The sequence below is a fragment of the Echiichthys vipera genome (genome assembly GCF_963691815.1).
Source record: "Echiichthys vipera genome assembly, chromosome: 12".
Classification (NCBI taxonomy): Eukaryota; Metazoa; Chordata; class Actinopteri; order Perciformes; family Trachinidae; genus Echiichthys; species Echiichthys vipera.
The window spans coordinates 22215054-22240674 of record NC_139837.1 but is presented as its reverse complement, the minus strand read 5'-3'; the positions used below and the strand labels follow the sequence as shown (position 1 = coordinate 22240674).

General features: G+C 40.8%; 1 protein-coding gene across 1 annotated transcript in view; it reads left to right on the top strand.

The window, feature by feature from the left end:
- atrn (attractin) overlaps positions 1 to 25621 on the top strand; it is a 149942-nt gene that overhangs the window by 119763 nt on the left and 4558 nt on the right. The window contains exons 27-28 of the mRNA XM_083924040.1: positions 10080 to 10187; positions 25268 to 25382. Of these exons, the coding sequence (XP_083780166.1) occupies positions 10080 to 10187; positions 25268 to 25382 (223 nt within the window). The remainder of the gene's footprint in view (positions 1 to 10079; positions 10188 to 25267; positions 25383 to 25621) is intronic.

Sequence of the window (25621 nt, the reverse complement as noted above, 5' to 3'; positions counted from 1 at the left end):
GCAGGGGCTGCATTGATTTTGTTGTTTACATATTAGATCTGACCAGCAGACGGAACAGAGACAAATTGGAGCTGGTCTCTGTTTTATTCAGACTTTATTGGTAGAAGAATCAGAGGAAACTGACAACCAGCCAAACATTTCAATAACATGGACACATAAGAAAACATCCTTTATAAGGTGACTGACTTAAATCTCTTGTTTTAAAAAAAAAAACAACAACATCTTTTGACATGTTAGTTTTGCTTTCTCTGGTAATGTGTGGCTTTGGCCCAGTAACCGTTTGCTGTCGGATGTCAAATTCAGTTTTGTCGTAATAACACAAACTCTACCACCGTCTTGTTTTCTCCTATTCTTTTGCTATTTGATGGTCTGCTCTGCTCTTTGATGGACTATTGATTAGCGTTGTGGACAAAGTGCTCTAGTCCCTGAATGTATACAGTATGTACAGGACAGGCATGAACAGATGGGTGAACTGGACGGAGAGATGCATGCAAGGGACAGCAGGAGGCCAGCAGTGAGGAAAGAAAAGGGAGAGTTGGGGAGCTATAGAGGTAGAAAAGAGAGAAAGAGACAAAAAGATGAGGTGAGAGGGAGGGATCAAAGCCTTCTCCCTTGTCAGTATTCACAGTGTGCGTCCTCTACACCCCACCTCACCGCTGGAGAGATGGAAAGATGAAGCGAGAGAGAAGCAGCAAGCAGCTAACGTTGCTTCACAGACAAAGATTTCCCCTCTCTCTCCAAGACTCACTCTCTCTCTCTCTTTCTCTCTCTCTCTCTCTCTCTCTCTCTCCCCCTCTCTCTATCTCTCTCTCCCCTCCAAGACTCACTCACTCTCTCTCTCTCTCTCTCTCTCTCTCTCTCAGTTTTCCTGCTGAAGGATGATTGAGAGCTCTTCCACCGACAGCATTTTTAAACAGTCTCATCAATAAATAAACGGCTTGATGTAGTGCCTATGTACTTTGTGTGTGTGTGTGTCCATCCATGCAGGATGTGTGTGTTTATCTGAGTATGACTATGTTCTGCGCGCCCAGGCGTTCCAGCACTCTATCCCCTCTTCCCAGGGGCGACCTCTTTGAACGCCTTTGTCTTTCTTTCTGCTCCCATTTCTTTCTCTCCGCTCTCCCAGGCTTTTTTTTCTCCGTCGCTGTGTTCGCTGTCCGTCTCTAACATCCTCCCTTACTTCTCTTTAGTCTCATTTCCCTTCCCTTCTACTTCTCTTTTGCATCTTGCTTTTTTCCCCCTCTTCCTCCCTCCTCTCTACGCTCCTTGCTGACGCACTCAATCTCTTTGGCACACGGCTGCTCTCTTTGAGAATGCTCAAATACAAATTCCCTCATTCACCTTCTGTAAGGAAGTTTGTGAGAGAGTGAATGCAAGAATTTATAAATCCACACTTCTCTTCTAAGGCTGCGACTTATGATTTTCCTTATTATTGTTAATGATTTTTTTTTAAACTGCTCTTATCAATATTTGTACATTTAGCACCTTTCAGCTCATTGTTTTATTTTTTTTGGCCCCTTAACTTTACTTCAGTCTCACAGCTCTCAGCCGCATCATTTTCAGCTGCAGCAGCAGAAAACTCTGATAAACCCACTGAACACTAAGTGCTATTGAACATGGTGAAACAAGTAGCAACTATATAGCCAGATATTTTTTTACCAAATCAAGGCTAAAAAGAGAGTGAATAATGGACTCACATTGACATTCATTACATGGATGTTTAAATAAGCCACTTTTTTGTGAATTGAAAGACAATCCATGAATGTACATACAAGTGCTCGATTAAAAAGTTTTTAATCTGCAAAATGTTAAAATTTGCAGTTAAATGCCCATCTCAAGTTCAAGATGACATCTTCACATCGCTTATAAAATCTCAACAACAGACCAAAATCCATTTTAAATGGTATAATTTGGAGAAAAGCGACACATCACATGTACTAAGCTAAAACCAAGGAATGCATTACATGTTTGCCCCTGCATTCAAAACTGTGTTTTTCTCCTGTTTCTGGCCTCTAAAATGTCTGACATTGACCATACCGACTTGTAACTGAGAAAAGTTTGTCATTAGAAAGGTGTTTTCACATTGCTCTCCTAAAGGAGGACTTGTCTGTGCACTTCCCTGCAATTTAAGATTCTAAGGTTTCCTGGGAATATTTAGTTGGTACGTCACTAATACATAAACCATGAACCAGAAAAACATGAAACCTCCAGCTCAGAGCTGACTGTCAGTCCAGAGAGAAAACACACTGCCATCACTTACAAGCTAACAAGCAATAGAAACTAATAAAAGATGCTAACTACACTTACCATTCTGATACGTCTGCTACTCACCGATTTGAGTCCTTGCACTATAGTACGAGCAGCAGTGGGCAGAGCAAGGCCAAATCCTGAATTTGGCACTGAGGGAAAAAAGGAGATATGTTAAACAAAATGTTTATCATAGCAGGGTAGTTGTGTCTGGAGTTAATCAGTTAAATTGCTGCTGATTTAGTTGTCCAGTGATAATATTGGAAATAATTGTTTCAGCCCTTGTGTGTTACTCTCATACTAATGCTTGTCATTGTTTATGTATCTGCATTTCATTTAAACTTCACCTGCAGGCCCATTTTTTACACTTGCTCATCAGTCTTTCCGCTCTGTGTATGTTGAGAAAATTCATTTGCATTTTTGAAAATAAACACACACATACATGATTGCTCATGTGCAGGTAACTACCTGCCTCTATGCATGTGAGTGAACGCATGTGTGTCTCATAATTGGGTTTTTATATGCACAGTTCGCTCTGCCGCTGTCAGATATTTGCTCACACACGAACTACCCTGCAGAAAATTAAGAGCCAATTTAAGAAGTAGGCGACTTGCATTGTAACTCCTCTGGCTTCTGGTTATCTGCGGAGCACTGAGTGTTCACTGTACAGCAGCTGCCTACTCGCAGCACAGCATAATGAGATTTGTGCAATTGTATCATCTGTAGGACTCGGTCCAAGATGGCTATGCTCAGAATTCTCATGCCTAACTTAACTTGATGCTGGCAGTCCAGTTTCTTTCAATCTTCGGCCCCCCTTTCTTACCTCCGGTTTGAAACCTTGGACCAACTGTGCAGTGTAGTCATGGGAATGTCCCGTAGACTGTTAATAGAAAACAAGTATGTGGTTCAATTTGATGCAGCCAATTCAATATTATTATCTTTTTCCAATCTTGGACTTATTTTTTCAGTTTCTGGCCAGCAATTATGTTAGTCACAATGCCATTTGAACTACTAACCTCCGTTCTGAATTCTGGTTATGTAGCAACATTTATGTTTACTGCGTTTGATTGTCTGACTGTGTTGTGCCCTGGGGGACTCTATTGTAATATTGTGGACATGTTCCCAGACGTCACAAGCTGATATCGCTGGTAAAATTATCGTAGCTAATATGAATGAGGGCCAGGACAAAAAAAGACCCAGGTGTTGCAAAAGGAATACATTTTCTTTGACAACTATACAGGAACAGTCAAAGGGGAAAACAGCATGTTCAGGTCCTGATGTCAAGTTACAGCCCTCGAATGTATTCTGTGGTTCAGACTCATCAACAGGAGGGGGGAAAACCAAATTCAAAAGAGAGTGAATATTGGACTTGGTTGACTTTCTTGCTTTGTGTCTGCAAGATGTGGACAATGGGTGGCTAATATGTTTGCTAACACTATATGGTAATAAGAATTACATTTTGTTCTGCTGTTTCAAGTTGTGAAATTGGCGAAAACAGCACATTTGTAAAAACCCAAATGCATTCAGCAACATAATCATATAAAAGTTTACACAGATATGCCTTCAAAGGTCTTGAACAGCCATATATTTAGCATTTTAGCTTCAAGCAGTGAAGTTTAGTTGGTTTTATGTTTTATTAAAATTGCAAATAAAAATGTTGTACATCCAATTGATGAAAGTTGCAGAACCCCTGAGCAAAAAACTCCCGCAGAGCAGCTTATTGTTCAGTAACACAAGCTTTTGATTATGGACAGTTCCAGGCTGTACAGTAGAAATATGTTCTTGTGAATATGACAAAATAAAAAAAACACTATGAGCTCTTATCACGGTGTTACTGTTTAGACAAAGGTGACCTGTTTGTTAGACAAGAGACCAGGCAGTCTGTAGAGAGGTTGAGGGAGGTGGGCTGAATCTATAAAGTTTGTTTACTGCAACATTCAGGTGCTCCTCCATCTGCTTTTTATCCACTAAATCAATTCTGTTGCTTTGTGTTGTTCAAGGAGTTCCTATTATGAAAAAGGATGTGTCTGAATGCAGATTCACACTTCCTCTGCTGTTTGCTACAGAGTTCCAGACTGTGGTGCTGCTTCCCGGCTCGCCCTTTTGCGTCATTATGAATGAGGTCAATTCAGCCACAACGCACAACCTCTTTTATTTTAAGTTCATTATCTTCAGAGATGCACCGCTTTATCAGGCAAACATTGGTATCGGCTATATGTCTTGGTGACTGCACTCAGCCCGTGTGTCGTCAGTGCCACCTCAGCATCACGCCTGCGTTCTGACTAGCGAGTTTCTATACCGATTCTGACTTGTCTGCAACTTTCAAAGTGTCCAGAAGCAGGGCAGACAATGACAGCCAGTGTCAAATGTGTCAGTAAAGTTAGAGTGTAGGTTACAGTTTGCCCATGAATAGACTCTGCAGCTCCTTGGTGTTACTGTGTCTTGCCTCCCGGCTGCTGGGCAAAAGTGATTAAAGAGGGGTTAGGATTAAACCAGAGCAGAGTGTGCTGCTCTGCTGCTCCGCCCAGGTTACAAAATGTAAACACTTATATGTATTCAACCTTTTTATTAGGCATCAACCTAGCATTTACTCACCAATTGTGGAAAAGATAGACTTGAAGCGTAAATAAAGCCTTGAGGTCATGTTTGCTGCTGTAAGATGCGAGCCTGTTTGGAGCTGGTGCAGATACATGAATGGATTAAAATGAGTTCATCTGTTGCATTTGACAAGTGAGTGAAAACACTTCTGAGATGCCTGTGGTCTAGACACAGGATAAGATGACATTCACAGATTGCAGTGGCCAATGTTTATCTGCTATGTTGCATCAATTTTGCGCTGGCTAAATGTTGTGTTGAAAGGTTAAAAAATGCTTTTTCCTGTGAAAGAATGTTAAAAGTTGTTTCGATGATTGAATTTGTGCTCATTCACACACAGTGTTATGAAGGATTGAATGCTTTTTCCCTGACACAAAAGGGGGAATAAATAACAACAAAAACAAAAGAACAAAAAGAAACATCAGCATTGGCTAGGAGCCAAATTGTTATTTTAAACATCGGCATCGGCCCAGAATTTCACAATTATCTTACCTCAGAGGGAAACCTGATTCTTAGCAGAAGTGTTGAGCTCTTGCTCTGTTTTTTTTTTGGTCAGAAAGTTACAGACTGTATAAGCACTTAATAAGAATTGCTGTTAATAAGGGTACCGATGTGTTGAAACACATCCGGCAGACATCACACTCACAAAGGCAACATATTTTGGTCCTCTGACACTTCACGCAGTGGGGTGTCTAATCATGACAAACTGGGACGCAGCACAATGACTTGCTCATTTGCGCTTTCATTTGTTACTGTTGACTGCTGTGACGGCAGCAAAGAGTGTACAACAAGACTTGGGACTGAGCATGCCGGATGCTTCAGCCTCTTTGTTTGTGTGCACGACATTAATGAGGCAAATATTTGCCATTGTGTTTGGATTATACTATATTTCATGGGTGTTATTGTACTACAGTCATGTATCATTTGTCTGTATTTAAAGTATCTGGTTATAGTTTGCCAATGAGTTGGTTCATGGCTAATACATTTTCTCTTTTGAACTGTCAAAAAAAGCATGTGACTGTTCAGAATGCGTACCCTTCAGGGGCGTGTCCATGGCTAATCCCCTTTGACTCTTGAGATATGTGAAGGACCGTCATACATACATACATACAGGCTTACTAGGGGTGGAACGGTTAATTAAAAAAATCCGTCCCATTCGGTACACTTGTCACGGTTCGGTACACATGTTTACGGTTCGGTTTATGAGGTGCAACGTAGCGTAAGCCTTCATGACCGCTGTCCTCTCTCATATCCATCTCAGCGCTACGTCTTAGCGCGCCAAATCCCGGCGCGCTGGGAGACTTGCTCCACGCGCTCCCTGTAGGTACGTATGGCAGGCCGAATGTGCCACAATTCACGCGTAATTTTATGGGGGCCACAACGCTACGTACGCTCCCGCTACGTTCTTCTTCCAGGGTTTTTTGAATCCTCTTGGCAACAGCTCGCTAAGCTCCGCTCTGTTGTTGTTGTTCTCAATCGTTTCTGTCTGGTTAAATCACCACATCAATGTCTCTTTCTACGCTGAAAAAAAGAAAGGTTGACACAGAAAACTGTCAGTTCACCAGAGAACGGACAGAAAAGTTTTTGTTTCTGTCACTGTGAAGTCTGTGTTTTCTCTGCAGTCATATCTGCGTGTAAAGAGGAGAAGTTGATAAAAAATCATGCTACTCTGCATTTATGTGACGTTCATTTGTGTCAGTCCAGTTTCTGGTGAATAAACTAATGTTTCACATGTGCTTGTAAGCCTAAAGTAAAGTAAAGTAAAGTAACTAGTAACTGAAGTAATCAGATAAATGTAGTGGAGTAAAAAGTAGAATATTTCCACTGATTTGTAGTGGAGCAGAAGAATAAAGTAGCATGTAAATAAAATACTCAAGTAAAGGAGAAGAATCTCAAACTCTACTTTAGTCCAATAATTGAGTGTATACCTCTGGTTAACAGGTTTGTTCATTTAATAAGGATTGTTTTTTGACAAGCTTGTTGCACTTTGAGGTCATGAGTACTATTTATATTGATGAAATAAAGACAATATACTGTATGTGCTCCTATGTCACTGTATTGCTTTACAATATCCATTAATATGATGCTCATATTTTTACAGCCCCTCATTTTGGATTATTTCCATCAACCGGCCCCAATTCCAAATGAATTGAATAACCCTGATGTAGCCTATTTCAGTCAGTTCAGTGATTGCTGTTTGTGCATATTTTAGTGAAAGAAAACCTTCATTTTTTCTAAGATTTGATAATGTATAAGTGTTTATATTCTTACCTAGAAGGCAAACAATTGTTTACCTTTTTGCCAACTAAATATATAAATGCGTAAACGCAGCAATGTCTCTCCTACTGTTCTCCTACAAAAGCTCTCTTCACTTTCATTTAAGATTGTTCCAGTAAGGCCAAAACAAGCTGCCTCATTATTTCAGTTTTTGCATGATTGCATGACATGTCCTTAAGAATATCTGATTAAAAAAGAATATAATTATTAGGCTATAGATCTGATACATGGTGTTTTTAGAATCTAAAAGAAATAGGAAAAAACAACCGAACCGAACCGAAAAACCATGACCCCAAAACCGTGATATGAACCGAACAGTGGATTTTGTGAACCGTTCCACCCCTAATGCTTACATACAAAGACAGAGATTTATCCCTTTATAGTTAGATGATGTTGCTACAGCGCCACCTGTTGAACATCATATCTACACCCCAGCTCTGAGGAGATCATGACATGTCTTGTAATAAAAGCCCTTCCCACGGCAATTGAGCAAACTTTAAGGGCCAGCTGTAGCAAAACTGTATGTAATACCATGAATCTGATCTGAAAGAGTAACATTTTCCAGTTTGGTCTACAGACACAAATCGAAATGGTTAAAAAACAATCTGGAACAGAAATAGAAATATTTTTTGAGACTTACATTTCAAAAGTTCATCAGACATACCTTAATAATCCTGGGGGAAATTATTTTCGTTACAAAACTCCAGATATACAAACAACAAATATTATACAGACAGTATATATTAGGAAAACAGAATATAAATATACCTTGTATAACTGCTGTTTATATATATATATATATATATATATATATATATATATACAGTTCTCGAGATATGAGTTACACACACGCGGACAGAGATTATTGGCTTTTATAGTTAGATTTCAAGTCTTTATTGCTAAGCTAAGCTATCTGGCTGTTACTGTCAGAGTGCTATTATACTTCACATGTATTACTCAGTGACAATACTAATAAGCATATTCCCTAAAGTCCTACTCCTAGCCCATTGACACAACAGAGAGTAGTGTTATGGAGATTTGGATGTAGACACAGACCCACGGACACATGCAGGAGTTTAATGAGCTGGCTTGCTCCACAAAGAGAATCGGGGACATTAAATTTAGATTTTTTTTTTTCTCCTACTTGTCAGGCTTTACTGTAGGAAGAAAGAGAGGTTTTACTGTAGAGAGAAAAAGAGAGACTTTTCCTCCGAGCTATTTCTGTAACCCCTGATTTATAAGGCATTGCATTTAAAAAGGGCTAACATGCAGACACAATTGACAGCCTCACAGGGGGATTAAAAAAAAACACTCAGCGGATTAATTACAAACTGTTGAGGAGCCGGCTTGGAGGTCATTGCCCTCGCGCGTACATCAGCTTTGACCCCCACGTGCACACGCATGGACACACAAATGCCATTTCTACCGCGTGTGCTTTCATGTTGAATCGCAGCGCCGCCCTTCACTTGCACCTGTTCTCACTGTAATGAGACAGAGGCCAATAGATTGTGTCACGCTTCTTTTAATGCGTGTCTACATGAACAACCCCTCGCACACAAACTGCATCACACTCCATCGCCACTATTTGACTTCCTCTATGAGCTGAAGCGTGAGGAGTTTGTATTTCAAACAGAAGATCAATTAGATGTTTTTTTTTTCCCCCAACATGTTTGACTTCCTCTTTGCAGCGGATGCAGGTGTCTTTGTTGTGTTTCAAGGGGCTTGCTGCCTGTATTCAGGTTTTCCGTTTGCCTCTCTATTCATAGCACTTTGACTGCTTTGACAGTCGACAACGAAGGTGCATCGCCTTGTTTACTGTGGGCTGTGGCTTGACTTTTCTTTTTCTCCCCTCATCGTCTCCTCACCCTCTGCATCTTTCACATCATCAATCCTCATCTCCCTCTTTCCCCGTTTCTTCTTCTTCTTGTAATTCGCCTTATTTCTGTTCTACTCTTTCCGTAGCTTCTGTTCCCTCTCCCCTTTCCCCCTCCTGTGCTCATAATCACCTCCCTCCTCTTCCTCTGGCCGAAGTCCATGACATAAATCAGACCTAAATGAGTCCGTGCCTCCTCCACCTTGCAGTGGTGCAAAGTTACATTTAAAGTACATTTACTCAAGGACATTCTAAAGGGTACTTTACTTCACTGTCATGATATGGTTGTTCATACTTTCGCACCACTACATTTAAGTGTGAAATTGAGAAATACTTTTTCACTTTATTCATCTGACAGCTAAGATTTTACATGCAGAACAGGTGGCCAACAGGAAATAGAAGCTAAAATTAGCTGCACTTTGACCAGCAATTTTATACATTGCGACATTTGAATTGATCAATTATTGTATCATTAACTTAGTCATAAGCTATTATCAAGAATGCCTTTGGGAGGTTCATTTCAATCATTGTTGATTTATAGAGCACCATTCTGAATAATGAATATAATAATAATAATGAATGAAGCTTAAAATTACACCAGATGACTATTAACAATTGTATCCCCTGTGTACATTTAATACATGAAAAATAGTTTTTTTCTCTATTTATTAAGAACTTTAGAGCAAAATATAAACTCAAAATAAAAAATGTAAGAAAAATGTGATACTTTTCAGTTTAGATAACGTAACTGTATCACAATATTTGAATATATGATTTCATCACAATCCATTGAAAGACGATAAATTATCATATTGAATTATCACCCAGCCCTAATGTGAAAGTGGTAACTTGTACTTACAACACAGTATACTTTCACTGTGATAGACAGATAGATGGACAGACAGATGTGAATACTTCCTACATCCTTGGCTCCTTGATTTCAAGTTGTGTGTGAACTGGTCCTTTAAAAACAACTGTGTGTCAATAAATTCTATTCCGTAACTGAAGATGAAACGCGTGCTGGCATATATACGGTCTGTGTTTTCCGGTCACTGACCTTCGCACTCCTCTTCTTCCACCTCCCTAGCAACTGCTGAGAGAGATGCAACAGATGGCCAGCCGGCCTTTCGCCACCATTAACGTCGCCTTGGAGACGGACGAGGAGCCACCTGACCTGATAGGAGGAAACGTCAAGGTGAGCACAACCTTTTCTTAGAGCGATCACCGCCAAACCCACAGAGATCTACTTTTTTGTCTCGCTGGCAGGAACACAAACGGGGGAGAAGCTCCATCCATCACTGGTGGCGTCGCTCATCCTCCCTCGAGTGGGATCTCACTCTTGTGCCTGTCGACTGCAGTTTGTGATTACAGTCTGCTGATAGATATTCCTCTCACCATCTGTTTTACGTCATTTTTGAGTCTGAGCACTTTCAAGTGATTCCATTAGTTTTCAACAAGCCAAGGAGGCTAAATTGAGCTCACTTAGGGGGAAGAGTTTGAAGTGTAGAGGAGGTCTAACACACCTAATGAGGGTCAATGCAGTGTACGTATACTGGGACAATGTGAAGGCCGGAGGATGATGATGAAAGAGGGCTGCTGATGAGTAACACGGCACATTATACCAGTTACAGCCAGTTATTGTGGGTAGACTGTGAATCCTAATGAGAATGAATTCAGTTAACCCTGAAGTTAAATACATGCAGATGAGAGTAAAGTAGTGTAGATTAAGACTTTACTCAGAAATGAGATAAGGGTTTGGTCCCAACATTGAGATGTTCTTCATTTGGAAGAGAAATCATTATTTAACGCCTACTCGCAGGAAATGTTTACTGGCATGAAAATTAAGAACATTAGGGGACATTTTTAAAGTCATGATTCATCTTGCAAAACAGCCTTGTTTTGGTGCATCAAACCATCTGTTTTTGTTTTTTTAACACTGACTGAGGAACTGAAGTTCTGTTAATTTGGAATTGCAGCATGTTGGAAAAACGAGGGAGAGAGAATCAGTATTAAACTATGCCTACTGTGTTTGGAACAAATCAGGTTGTTTGGACTGCATTTTATTAGACCAAGTCACAGGATCGGGTTCAAGTTCTCATTTTAGGTCCTGAAGTTAAGAATTGAGTCACTATTAATTGACACAAGTGGTGCTGAGTTTAAAGAAATAAACCTGTATTCAACCTCTCCATTTTAGCACCTGTCTCTTTAACCCTAACCCTAACCCTAACCCTAACCCTAGCCCCCCCCCCCCCCCCCCCCGAAGAAGCCCACTCTGCTCTCTGCTCTAATTGGTCAGAGTTTCCAGGTCTTAAGCATCTGTGCTCTCCATGTCTCTGCACCGTCATTGCAGTTGGAGAATGACTTTAACAGCACTGTAGATTTGTAGTCAAGACCGCCTAAATCGAGACCAAGACCGGAGAGTATCAAGACCAAGGAAGGGCGAGCGCCAACGCCGTCTGTGTCACAGAATGCATGTGATCTGTACCAAAAATGGATATTATAGGTTACAAATCCCTTCGACAACGCTCGGCCCATCAGAGACATTGCTACACCGTGACAAGACCGAGACCAAAGACTGTCAAGGCCGTGACAAGACTAAGACCACAAAAGGTGGTCTTGAGACCATTAAGTCTACAGCACTCTAGCGTCCCTTTCTACCTATATATAGTATAGTTGTGACATCACAACTATACAGGAAGTCCTGACGGCTCGTTTAAAGGAGCAGTTCCTGAATATGGGCTGTGTGTTTTTCTCTTTAGATGGAATGGCTTGATACTTTCAGAGTATTGATAGTACCGTAACCTTCTTTATAATCAAGAAAGATGTAAAAATCGCACTTTTTAAAATACAGGACCTTTAAATTAAGCAAATGTCAGAGTCAGAACCACAAACTAAAAAGCAAGAGATGGCATGTCTTTCAAATTCTTTGGCTTCAAATTTTAGCATTTGAGTAATATTTTGCATTCATTACTTTCGATTGCTATAATTGTTGTTTTGTTAGGAAGAAAAAAAGTCCCTTTTTATACTTCCATATACACAAAAAAAAAAACAACATTTTCTCATCAGTGATAGTATGAAACCAAGCAGAGGTTGGATATATCTTTTTATGAAACTCCTGCACCTACCCAAGTATGTGGAGATTAACAGAATTTGTGTTTGTGCTGCTCAAATCATTAAAAAAACGGCCTCACTGTGGACAGTCTTTACAGGGACTGGGAGACGAGTCAGGAGCTTAACTATTTGAAGCTTATATGAGGAAACAAGACTCATCAAATTTATACTGTGGAGTAAACAAGGCACTTCTGTGTTAAGAGGAAATACCTGCTGTCTCCTAACAATGGCATTAATGGAGTAACAGTTAGAGGAATGGAGGGAGATAAGAAGCTTCTGCAAGGTCTTCTAATCAACAGTGATGATCAGGATAAAAACAGACTGCTTTGTCCCGACACTTCAGGAGATTAAGCAATGACAACAATATTGTCACAGTAATTTTCCACCACAGGTAGAAAGTAGTTCCAATGAAACTGTCATCAGCTCTGCTGTTTTTAAAATAAATATATATTCTCAGTGCTGTGAGCACTACAAAACAAATTTCCTTCATTCCATTGTATCACAGTGTAACAGAGTTTGGAGGAAGAAAGATGAGAATAACAACTCAAAACCTGGGCAATTAACTGCATAATTACGTAAAAGGGTAAGTGAGTGTTTTTTATGTGTGACAAACAAAGACTCTTTAACCTCTCAAGATTCCGGCTGATTATTTCTCTCAGAGGCTGTGGTGGCTCAGCTTTAAAGCTACAGGGAATGTATATTGGTATCATACGAAACTAGATTATCAGTATCAACCGTCATAAGGGGGGGAATAACGCCCCAAAGTTAGGTTACATTTTGGCGAGAGAAAAACTGGCATGGTCATTTTCAAAGGGGTCCCTTGAACTCTGACCTCAAGACATCCGAATGAAAATGGGTTGTACGGGTAACCACGAGTCTCATCTTTACAAGCATCCACTTAATGATGATCCAGATAGTTTGGAGCAAAAACACATTTTTCTCATGCAGTACAAATGTGTTATCTCAGGCTGATCTGATTCGCTGTTTGTACATAGAAGAAGTGAGACGACACGATATATCAAAGTGCTAAACCTTTAACCTAAACGTATCCTTCACAGCCCACATCCGGTCGCTCTTTCATTAGTTAGAAATTACTAAGAAGAAATATAAAGAAATATTTTGTGAGAATTCATAGGAACCTGTTGATGAGATTATGGTTTTTTTTTAATTTATAACACTCTTGTAATTGCATGAATTGGGTCTGACTGGAAAGTTGAGGCTCTTTGGATTCAATGAGCTCCATTGTGTGATGATGTTAGTCCTAATGTAGCCTTTTCTTTATAGTGTGAACATTTTTAGAATCTTGACCTCGCTGTATATTATGAGCTGTTGACCTCTAGGATAATCACAGCCTCATGAAAGTTTACAAACACAAACCAGAGATGAGCATGGAGCCACAGGCGTCCACACCTCCAGATTCGTTTCATTTTAAACATTTCAACATTTTTTTTTTCAAACATCTTCAACCCCAACTGACACTGACTCAAGTTTCTTCACTTAAAGCAATTTTTCATACTTTCATGGAGCTCCCTCTGGAGCTACAGAATACTTTAATGCAACTTTTTTTTTACTGATGCAGTAGCACTCCCCAAGACCTGTAAACAGACTTTGATGTGTGAAACCGGTGGAGTTCACAACACGACAAATTATGGGGCTGTCAGGATATGCTGATCCCGCTCTTTTACCAAGCTAAGGGCCGACACTCTGAATAGACTTAGATGCAACGTTGTGTAAGTGTTTTAATTGAGTCCAAGCACAGAAGAATCAGTATACCAGACTAAAAGTAGACCTAGAGTCTGCTGAAGTAGTTGAAGGGTAAATTTAAACGTAAAGATCAAGCTGAAGTGGAGAAAGTGGTTGAGAAGACTTTATTATAAAGAAGAGTTTGACGCACTTAAATGCAGATATTGAGTGCTGAGGCAGCAGCAGAGCACATTTATAAGTAGGAATTGTGCAAAGTTATAGAAATTGCAGTTGAGTATTCAGCGAGCGTGGAGCCACAGGCCGGCGTACCTGTGACTGTGCACTTTGTGATGAATGACCACTGAATGCAGATGTAGTGCAGAATTATAGGGCGGTTTCAGGAGGGTGGCTCGGGGCCCCTCGCCTCTGACAGGGGCCATGCATCTCAAGGGGCTCGGCTCCAGAGCACAAGGTTACTCCCAGCTGTGGTTGTACGTATGGGGCCCCCTCGGGAGCATCAGAAGCTAATCACATCCCTGCTCCAACAGAAACCATCCCACTTCCACGATTCTCTTTTCTTCTTCCCCTGTTCTTTAGTTTGTCCCTTTTGGTAACTCGCCTCCTCTTCAGTCGTCTTTTCTTCTCTTTTGTGCTTTTCGCTTCTATTCAATTCTTCTTTCCTTGTGTCTTTTCTCTTCTTTGTTTTTTTTAGCTCAGCTCTGTTCTTTTCCTCCTGTGTTCTTTGTGATTCATCATACTTTCATCTCTTTTGTGTCCTTTTCTTTTAAACTTTTATCTTCTCCTCTCTTCTCTCCAGTTTTTCACTCATCTGTTCACTATATCGGCCCCTTTTCTCCATCTCTTTTTTCTTGTTTTCCCATCTCTTCTGTTTTTTCTGTGTCCTATCATCCTTTTTTCAATCTTTTTTTCCTCTCTTCTCTCTTTGCTCCATCTCTCACCTCCTGTTCACCTCTTTTCTCTTCTTTTTTCCATCTCTCTCCTTAGCTTTTTTCTATTTTCTCTTATGTTCTTTGCACATCATTTTTTCCTTCTGTTCACTATTTTGTTCCATTAATTACATTTTTTTCGTCTTTCCTTCTTCCCCTTGTCTTAGTCACTGTTTCTCCCTCTTCTCTTTTTGTTCTTTATTATGCCGTTCATTTCCCCTTCTCTTCGTATCGTTTTTTTCATTTCTTCGTATCGTTTCTCCTCTTTTCTTCTCCTCTCTCGTCTCCTGCCTGACTTTCTTCCTTACTTCACCACAGTGTTCTCTTCTAATTTACTAGCCCTTCACTGATCCTATCAGCTGTCTGGGCTATTCTGTTGGCCTTATCTAGCTGCTTCTGTTTGTGTGTGTGTGTTTTTCTGTACCTCTGCATGTTTGTGTGGGTGTTGACATGTGCATGCTGCTGTGTAGAAAGAAAAGACTTGCTGTGGAAATCAGGCACCCTACTCCGTCTCTGCTTTCCCTTTTCTTCTCCCTCCTCTGCTGCTCTTTTCTTCAATTCTTCTCGGCCTGATCTCCTCTTCTCCATCAGGGCAGTTGCATCCCAGAAGCAAAGATCCAATTTAGATCTTCCTCCTCAGCCTTTCTCTACCTTTACCGGCTCGAACGGTGAGCACGCACTATCCTATCTACTCCTGGCTCAGATTGAGCGACTCGGAGTAGGTTCTTCCCCTTGTTTCCATGCTGTTTTATCAGGATGCTACAGTAGTGTATTAAGACTCGCGATTGGAGTATGTACGGGGGGCCGGGGCGCCGCAGAGTGAGCTGAAGATCATTAAAGTTGTTTATAGCCTCGGTGGGAAGTCCAAACTTGCTCCACCGATGAGATATATTCACTCTGCTTCTGCCAAATGGAGCTTGCGGCCATGGCATCATGGGCAGATGATTACCTTTCTGACGCCTTCTGCTCTGCTTTTATTTATAGATACCGTGGGACGCGAGAAAATCAGGACATTTGATGCAACAAAAAAATGGGGTACTGAAGAAACATTTGTGGTTTATCCAACATGATTGTGGTGCCCATTTATCTTTTATCAACCTATCTACCTCCACTCATTATATATTGCATTAGATAATAAAGTGAGTTTCATAAAGTCAGAATCGAATAGACTTAAATGGGGTTTGCTGAGATGCACGCGTGTAAGTGAAGGCATACAGCAATATGCTGTAGAGATGAGAAGAGGCATGATGCAATTCAAAACATCCTTTGTAATGTAGCAATGTCTCCTGGTTACCTGGAAAGAGGAAAGCAGAAATGTTTTGGAGTGTGTTACCTAAAATGAGTCAGTGCTAAAGACCAAAGGTGTTTTTATTGGTTTGCTGTAATCAGAGTCTGTAAACTTCTCACTTGCTGTATTTGGTTACACATTTCTATGTGGATTGTGCACCTATTTTGCATCGATACAACTCTTATAGGTGCTCAGAAGGCTTCTCAAACAAATAGCCTTTATTAAAGAGTATTTAACATTGATATACATTATGTATGCAATTGGTAACGAGTTCTAGAAACAAACACTGAGAAAATAAAGAATACTGTACATAATAAATAAAATAAACAGCTAAATAAACATCTTCTGTATCATGATCAGTTGCTGACCATTGAAATAAATACTAAAGACAAATATTTTCCTGTATTATATGTTCTGTAAAATAAGTTTACATATCAGAAAACATATATGCCGATATGATATGTCTGTGGTTGGCCAATATCATCCAACCAGTATATAAAGTCTGGTCTGTAGAGCATGTAGCAGGCACCACTGTAGGTACTTTATTGACAGATTGAGAAAGATCCATTTCACATCCGATTTGCTTGTTGCGTTTCAGATTAAGAAACCCATAATTCATTGAGAAATGTTCATTTAAAATAATTTTCATTATCTTAATTTTTCCGCAGTGTTTAATTTAAATATGTGCAATATGGCGTTATTATCACAGGCTAACAAAACATTTCCTTTGCAAACACAAGCCAAGTGAATAAAAAACCTCATCAAAGTGGGCTCAGTGGAAGTGGCTGTACCTGGTGAGTCATAGCAACAGGGAGTTTGACTCGCTTTCGTTGCTGGCGGGGGGAAAGTCATCCCCAGCTGCTGCTAAAGTAGAGATGAACGCAGCGGATGAAAGCGGAGCAGCATGCAGCCGCAGTGTATGCCCACATCAACCTGTGTGTGTGTGTCTGTGTGTGTGTGTGCGTGTGTGTGTGTGGGATCAGCAGCTATCCTACGTGCTGGGCTAATTACTGGAGGTAATTTAACAAAACCTTTCGCCGCTCTGCCTGGCCAGTCTAGATAACTCTCCAGAGTGGTGCTGGTGGGGGATGTTGGGTGGCGGGGTGTTGAGGGGAAAGCTTCAACGCTATAAAACAAAGGCAACTGCTGGGGAATGTTATTAACATGCAGCCTCTGAAGAAGACCACAGGAAAAGACACTAGCTATGGGGGAACATCTTGGGCAAAAAAAACCCCCAACAACCCAAAAACCACATGCACCAAGCGTTTAAATGGAATAGAATGGATAATTGAATTTTTGAAGCTGTTTTGTTTAGTGTCCCCCCTTTATTTCCACTCAGGACAAAATAAAGTTGATGTGTGTGTTGAAGGAGATAAATTGTGTTTTTTTTAAGGGCACACTGTTTTGTTTTTGTCAAAAAATGGAAAGCGAAGCACCTCTCCTGTCAGGTTGAAATTGAGGTTGTACATCTTATACAATAATGACACTGATGAACACTCAATGGAATCGATTGTGAAACGAGGGAGGTGAAATCAAAATGATCCAACTGTCACATCCCACATCAGTCTGACAGCAAGTCTCTTCCAATTCCAAATGTATTTGCAGTGCCTATTCCCTCTCCGGTTTGAATATGAGATGCTGGTTTTGGAAAATGAGAGACAAGCACGTAAACAAGCAGGAACCTAAGAGCACTCTGCAGCTGCTGCAGTGGAAATTGGACTTGGCAGACGAGTCATAGGACAGCTAAAATGTGAAATTAAAAGCTGCCAGTCTTCTTCTATTTTTTCCTTTATGTATTTCTTACACACAGAGTACAGATGTGCTCAGGTTATCACTGGCAGCCCTCCAATTGTAAACACGTTGGATGAGAAATACATTTTGCCCGAGGCTAAAATGGACCTGTGGACTGGAGCGAACCAATCCTGGTTGGATCGCTTCTGGCAAGGCCAAAATAATTTTCATCTTCCCTTGTAGTGAGGGATCGAGGAGCAAGATTAGCCAAGTGTGATATTGCTATCTAATGTTAAATTGGAATAGTTGTCAGTATTTTCATTCCCATTCCTCAGCAGTCCACGTAAGCTGCATTTAATGATGTTCTAGCACCATGATTTTGAAAATGGAAGGAAATGATCCTTAGACTGAGAGCTTGGTTGTCTTTCCTAGTTATTGAGTCATCACTCATTTATCACACAAAGCTGTAAGTGGTATTAAAGTGTTATTGCCTTGAGGGACAGTATTGGCTTTTACTGCAATCAAATGGAGAACAAAACTGCAATATGCTTCTCTTCAGTATTTAATTAGGATACTTTCATGTGGTTCACTCTCACCTCTCTGGTGAGTTTTTAGAGAAGTGTCTCTAAAGTGCTTCGCGAGTGGGATACAAGCCTTTATGACCATAATTCATAGAAGCTTGATTCTGATTTTAGTTGTGCAAGTCTTATTTAACGATTAGAATATATAAAACAAAAGGAGTTTGTGGCCAGATAAATAGCTGGTTATTTAGTTGGCTTCATTATATAAAACCGAATGTTTGATAAACATTCAATAGACATTTATAGACAGCCTTTTTTTACTTCAGCCAGCCATTTCAGCACTGGCCCTGACCAATTTGGCACCCTAGGCAAGCTTTTATCTGGCACTGTCTCGTGCTCAAACTTTTAGTTGCAACCTGTGTGCGGCATTCTCTACAGAAAACAGTGTTCTGTTGCTCATCGGAAACTTTGAATCCATATAACCCAGCCATTATTTTTTAACTTTGTTTAATAACCACATTGTTTCCCACAGACCAGGTGGCAATGTGTGGTGCAGGGCCGTACGGAGACCTTTTGAGGGGCAGGGGCTCTGACCTCTCCCCTGTACAGACTCTGACAACAGCTGATGATAGATATCATAGTTTTTCCCCCAGGTTCTCTGTCCGCTGGTGTACATGCATCAGAAAGTGTGTAAACCATGACCACGTAAACAGAAATGATAGGCTATTGTGTGAATAAGATAAATATAGGGGTTCGCTGATTGCAATTTCCCAACTATAGTTCACAGCATACAGAATCATTATTGGAACGTTTCTTTCTTTTATTGAACCGAAACTATAAAACAAAGTAGTATAAATTTTAGTAGAACTTACTATTTTAAATGTAACAGGTGAGGAAGTCTAAATAAATAACAGATTAACAACGCAGAACTGAAGGCAACTTTCAAATAATAAAATAAATAAGGTCAAATAAAAAAAATGCAGCAGGTAATGGGACCTTAAAAAATATATGATCTGTACTACATTTATTTTCCCAAAAAATGTGCAACAGCTAAAAGCAGAACTGAAGGACTAGAGGGCACCTTTAGGAGGTTGTTGTTGTCAGAAGCTAAATGCAGTCACTTAATCATTAATGTCAGATTTCTTTTTACAAACAGAAGCATCTCTGTCACTGGACAGGTGGCTCTTTTTCTCATCTACCTGTTTCTGTTTATTGTTGTTGTGGAATCCGCTTGTCCCAGGTCAAATGGTGCACCTAAATGCACCATGAAGTCCTGTCAGGGCACTACTGTTTGTTGTTTGTGAACTAGAACTCAAGTTTCCACACCGGTGACTTTAGAGAAGCAGGAGGATTTCAAAGTTCTGTTGTTTCTCCGTCATCTCTGACTGCAGCAGTGGCCATGGTGTGGAGAAGCGCAGCTTCAGGCTAATGCTAAGCTAACATTACACTCAAGCCATTCAGTGCATTTATTTCATTCTGTAATAGCCTCTCTGTATAGTAGTTTACATTAGTGGCGGAGTAGGCCTTTGTTTGGGATTCAAAGGACATCTATGCGTGTGATACATAAGACACAAGCAGATGCACCTTGATGTCATGTGTCTGTAAAACATGATGCAGTAAACTCTCAAGTTGCTCTCCTGTTGTACTCCTGTCAGAGTAGTTGATCAAGTTTTTTTTCTCAGCCCCAGTGGTTAATACACGTGCTGTCCAAACAGCACTGTCGAACCTTTCTTTCACTTGGGGGGGCTGTGGCTCTGAGGTGGAGTGGGTCGTCCTTCAACCACAAGATTGGTGGTTTGAGCCCTGGTTCCTCCTGTCAACATGTCGAAGTGTCCTTGGGAAAGCCACTGAACTCCGAATCAATCAAGGTGGATTGCATGGTAGCTTCCTGTAACGCGTGTCACACTGGGGGAATTAGAGGCTAAAATTTGTGCATCAGTTTGGGTAAAAGTGCTATATAAATGCACTCCATTTACATTTTGCGTTTACCTTATATTAATCACAGGTGTCACTAAATCAACCAGGACTAAAAGTTTCGCATAATGTAAACTGTAGTATCTGCTGATACAGACATCACCACACACCTGTAGTTGGTCATAAGTGATGATTGAGTTGAGGGATTCTGGATTGGTTTAACCGCAAAAAGACCCAATGTATATTTATTTCCTAAAAACAAACTGGACCACCTTTAAGATTCAATTCAAGTTTATTTATAGTGCCAAATCATTACAAAAATTATCTCAGGACACTTTACAGAGTAGGTATAGACCACACTCTATGACTTATTTATGATTTACATAGACCCAATAATTCCCCCGTAGAGTACGGTGGCAACGAAAACCTTCCCTATAACAGCAGGAACGCAGACAGACCCAGCTCTGTGGAGGACGCACATCTGTCTGCACCGGTTGGGGAGGAAGAAAAGGAGAGAGAAAGAGATAAAAGAAGAACAGATTGACAGAGAGAGAAAAAGACAGACACAAAGACAGAGACAGACACTTCCAGTAACTATAATAATATCAATAGTAATGTGAATATGACTTATATGTTATGGCAGTTAACACAGCAGAATAGTAGAAACAAGCACAGCTAAGGTGATAGAATATGACAATGATAATGTTAAGATGATTTGTATATTTTCTCTCACATCAGTGTTGTTTGTTCCACTGTATACTTAAGACCACATTTTTTCATAGAACTGTCCTTCACTGTTCTGGAGCTACTCGTCCTCGCTGGCTCTTCCTTTTTATCATTTTGTTTTTTTGTTTTTATTTTGCTAAGGAGCATACATACATCAGTGTGTAATGGCTGATAGCTCGAGGCTGCCAATCATTTCAGCAATGGTCTTGTTTGTTTGTGCCAATTATTATTATCATTATTTTTATCAATATAATTATGATTCATTACCATCAAAATGTTTGTTTTTTAACCTTTATGTATTCAGGGGCAGTAAACTGAGGGTCATGATCTGTTTTTCAAGAACGCCCTGATTACATACACACCTGAGGCTGCCCGGTACAGCCACAGTCTGACCTGCTGGCCACTGAGCAGCTCTGGAGCGTTTGGGGTTAAGAGCCTTGCTCAAGGGATCCTCAGTGGTGATGCTGGTAGTGAGGGGAGGGGCAAGCACCGCTTATTCACCAAAAGCAAATGAAAAAGAAAAAGAAAAGAAGAAGGGAGTGAAGTGAAATGTTTTTTGTTAATGGAAGGCTCTTCCAAGTCGGTCCTTGTTGGTGTCATGTGCTGTACAGATTGTAAAGCCCTTTGGGACAAACTTGTCTTAATTTTGGCCTCTTTAAACAAACTTGAACTGACAAGAGAAAGAAAGATAATCAGGGAGTTAAAGATGGGGAGGACATAAAACAAAGCAGTGATCCTTTTCCTTGTTTGTTTACAATAATCACGCTCATTTCTCAAAGGCAAAGCACACATTTAATGATTGATTATCAAAATCAAGTGCGTCAGAGTTGAGGTGCTGTACATAATGTGTCTGAGTGTTTGTTATTTTCTGTGAGTAGTTGATGCTGCTGCCGGTTTGACTGCAGTGTTCCCAGCAGGCCAGCCTGCCCCTTTATGAGCCCATTTGTCTGCATCTGAACTATTCCCCCCTGTCAGTTCTTGGGAGGGCTGTAACGCTGCATGCGAGTGAGTGCAGGAGCAACACGGCTGAAAACGGCTGCGAGCTCAGAGGCATGCATGTGAAGCGCACACACACACACAAACATAACCTCCTAATAACCTTCTCTGTCCAAAGACGCATGAACGCAGTAAGTTCTCAGCTGCATGGAACAATATACATTCAGACAGGCAGTCATATTGCAATTACACATAGAGAGATACCATAAGCCCCTTTCAGACATGACATTTGTACTTTTGCTGGCTTTATCATCTGTTCAAAGTAATTGGCTTTTTGGCTATCACGCATATGTTTTTTTTTTACATAAATGTCCCTCTTTTAAAAAATGACATTACCATTAGAGATAGAGCTGCCAGCCACCGCTTTAAAAGTCCAATCATCCCTAATAAATGTTTTCATCAATTTAGTCACTTATCACACAGAATATGAAATCCTGCTCCCTGTTGTATAGTCTGACAGCGCCCAGCAGACTTCCGAACGATCACACACTAGATCATGGCTCTCAGTTAAGTCTTAATTCCTCTCATGCTGTATGTGGTGCTCTGTGCTGGGTATTCGTCCTGTAAGCAGTTGGCATGAATGAAATTGGAAAATGTTTGCAAAGGGATAGTTTGATGGCTATTGTGGTTTTCTTTTGTGTCTTTTCATTGGTTTCCTTTCGTCATGTGTGCGGGAGGAAAGGAAAGGGATAAAAAAAATACTTCCAACACTGATCCGACAGTAACTTTAGCTGATAGTATGATCCTACCTCCGCTCTGTCTGCAGCTCTCCACTCTTGTAACAGCGTTTTATAAGTTAAAAATGTGCTTCGGTAGGTTATCTTCTCCTCTTTGCCTGGCAGTAGTCATCCGGGTCAAACTATGGAAAGAGTAGCTCCACATTTTGTTGGCACAATTTGTAAATGGGCAAAAAGTACCACAGAAAATCTTTTAGATAACACAAAGCAACTGTTCACAACAAACTTGTTGTTCCTGTGAGATTTCACACCAATAGTTTCGAACACATGGGGAAATAGGGTCCAGATAATACAGAGACCATCCAGAGATGATAATTTGATGTTCTTAAAGGCTTGGACATGCTTCTTTAGGGATGGGCAACGTATCAATAATAAAATATCGATATTGTGTTATGAGACTAGATACCGTCTTAAATTTTAGATATCTTAATACCATAAGAGTTATCTTTTCCTGGTTTTAAAGGCTGTATTACAGTAAAGTGATGTCTGTTCTATTATTTGCCTTACCCACTTAATCATTATATCCACATTACTGAATTTTTGCAATCTTATAGCAATACTCAACCCAAAAATATCATTACGTTATTGATATGAATATATTTGATCAAAAATATTGTTTTATTTGATTTTCTCTGTATCACTCGGCCTTATGCTTCTGGTGACTGCACATAGACATACATGCACTTCCAAAAGTCTTCTCATGGCTTTTTACTTGATGTGTCTTTAATACTTTATACGTAACTTTGAGTATATTTTTTCTTCTTTGATGCAAACTCAATAACCTAACTGTATTGACCATAGGGTTGCTTGATGCTCAGGTTGGCACAACATGTTGTTGAGTTGTTGGGAGGTGTGTGCATTGGCTCCTCTGAAACCTGCGGCATCAGTCTGGTCTCTGTGTAGACCCTCAAAGAAGCTTACGTGTATCTTCTGAGAACCATAAGTCTAGCTTTAAAAGGCACACCTGAAAATCCTGGAAGTGTTGTTCAATTGTGTCCAAGCCAGTTATATTGCAGTTAATGTTTTTTATGGAAAAACTGATATTATTATTCATACATGAAACGGACATAACTAGCACATTTACTGAGAAAAGAGCATGTCTGAAAGGGTTTGTTATCCACTAACACACAAATGGTGCAAAAAACGGAGGATAAAATGCCCTTCCCTGTCAGATCGCACATGAACACAGCCAGCTGCACACATACACATGTCGAAACACATGTGCTAACGGGCAGACACGTTATGTAGGCAGGGGCATAAACAAATACTAAATCCCCCTCTGTTACAGCATTTGCACTGAATACACACACACACACCCACACACACCCACACACACAGAGGCATCCAGGTCTTTGTGCCACTTCCCCAGCTAACGGTGTGACAGCCTGTGTATCTTGCTGGTATGAAAGGTAAGCCTCAGAGACGGAGCAGAGAATAATTGTGTAAAATGGGTCAGAGCCTGAATATCATTACTGTGTGTGTGTGTGTGTGTGTGTGTGTGTGTGTGTGTGTGTGTGTGTGTGTGTGTGTGTGTGTGTGTGTGTGTGTGTGTGTGTGTGTGTGTGTGTGTGTGTGTGTGTGTGTGTGTGTGTGTGTGTGTGTGTGTGTGTGTGTGGGGGGGGGGGGTGTGTGTGTGTGTGTGTGTGTGTGTGTGTGTGTGTGTGTGTGTGTGTGTGTGTGTGTGTGTGTGTGTGTGTGTGTGTGTGTGTGTGTGTGTGTGTGTGTGTGTGTGTGTGTGTGTGTGTGTGTGTGTGTGTGTGTGTGTGTGTGTGTGTGTGTGTGTGTGTGTGTGTGTGTGTGTGTGTGTGTGTGTGTGTGCCGCGAATGTGTGTAAAAAGGCAAAAAGTGTGCGTCCATACAGTTGCATGTCTGAGAAAACTCAGTGTGAGTGATGTGTGTGTCACACTCCTGCAGCACTGCCACTTGGGGCGTTAAGCTCGACTCTCCAGAGTATAAAGACCAGCGTGGGAAGGGATTGAAGGGGTGTGTCCGTGTGTGAGCACATTGAGAGGCAGTGTTAGGAGTGTGTGAAATGATGCCATGGCCCAGTTTCTTGTCCAGCTCAGGAATTCAAAATACTGAGCGAGGTAGATGTAGAGAAAGAGATAGGAAGCTATCTGTATGCGGTTGATATGGTGACGTTCTCCATATCCATATCCTCGGTCGAGGTAAACCCATGAATATTGTACGAGGCGAGCTGCAGCAGATCCGGGCCCATGTTTACAGGCGGGAAACTCATCGCCACATATGGATGAGTTGCTGATAAACAGGAGATATTGGTATTAGAGAGTCAGGTGTGTCAGGCAGCCTGGAGCGGCAGGAATGCACCGCCAGCACCGCAGACACACAAATCTCCAGTCCCACTTGATATCTAATCGCGCCCCTGCGCTGCACACAGGCAGCATTGTCATGAAATTGTGCACAGTGGGGGATTTTGGAAGGGGGGATGAAATTTTATCTCAAGTAAATTTTTTCCAGTTGCAGTGCATGTTGCTGACACAAACAAGAACAGTAAACAAGACCAAAGCCTCTGTTATTCATGTCTTTGAAAATGGTGTGTGTTCACTAGGATTTGGGAGGCTTGTGATATGTTATGTTTTTTTTCTCTTCTCTTTCCGCAGTCCGTCCCAAAACCCATCGCCCTCGAGCCGTGCTTTGGCAACAAAGCTGCCGTGCTCTCCATCTTTGTGCGGTTACCAAGGGGCACTGGAGGCATCCCTCCTCCAGGACAGTCTGGTAAGACGCAGCCGTTGAATCCTTTTGCTTGTTGTCTTTCCTGACGTCTTCGATCTTTGTGTGTCGCTCACACTTTACACCGCCTTCCCTTGATCCACCTTGATCCTTCCTTCCTCCGTCTTATGAAGCTTTAGTTACAGTAGGACAAAGGCGACTTCAAACCCCACGCTTTGCTTCTCTAATGTATTTCATTTTCCTTTTTTCTTTTGTCCAGCTTTTTCTTCTTTCTTCTTTTCTTT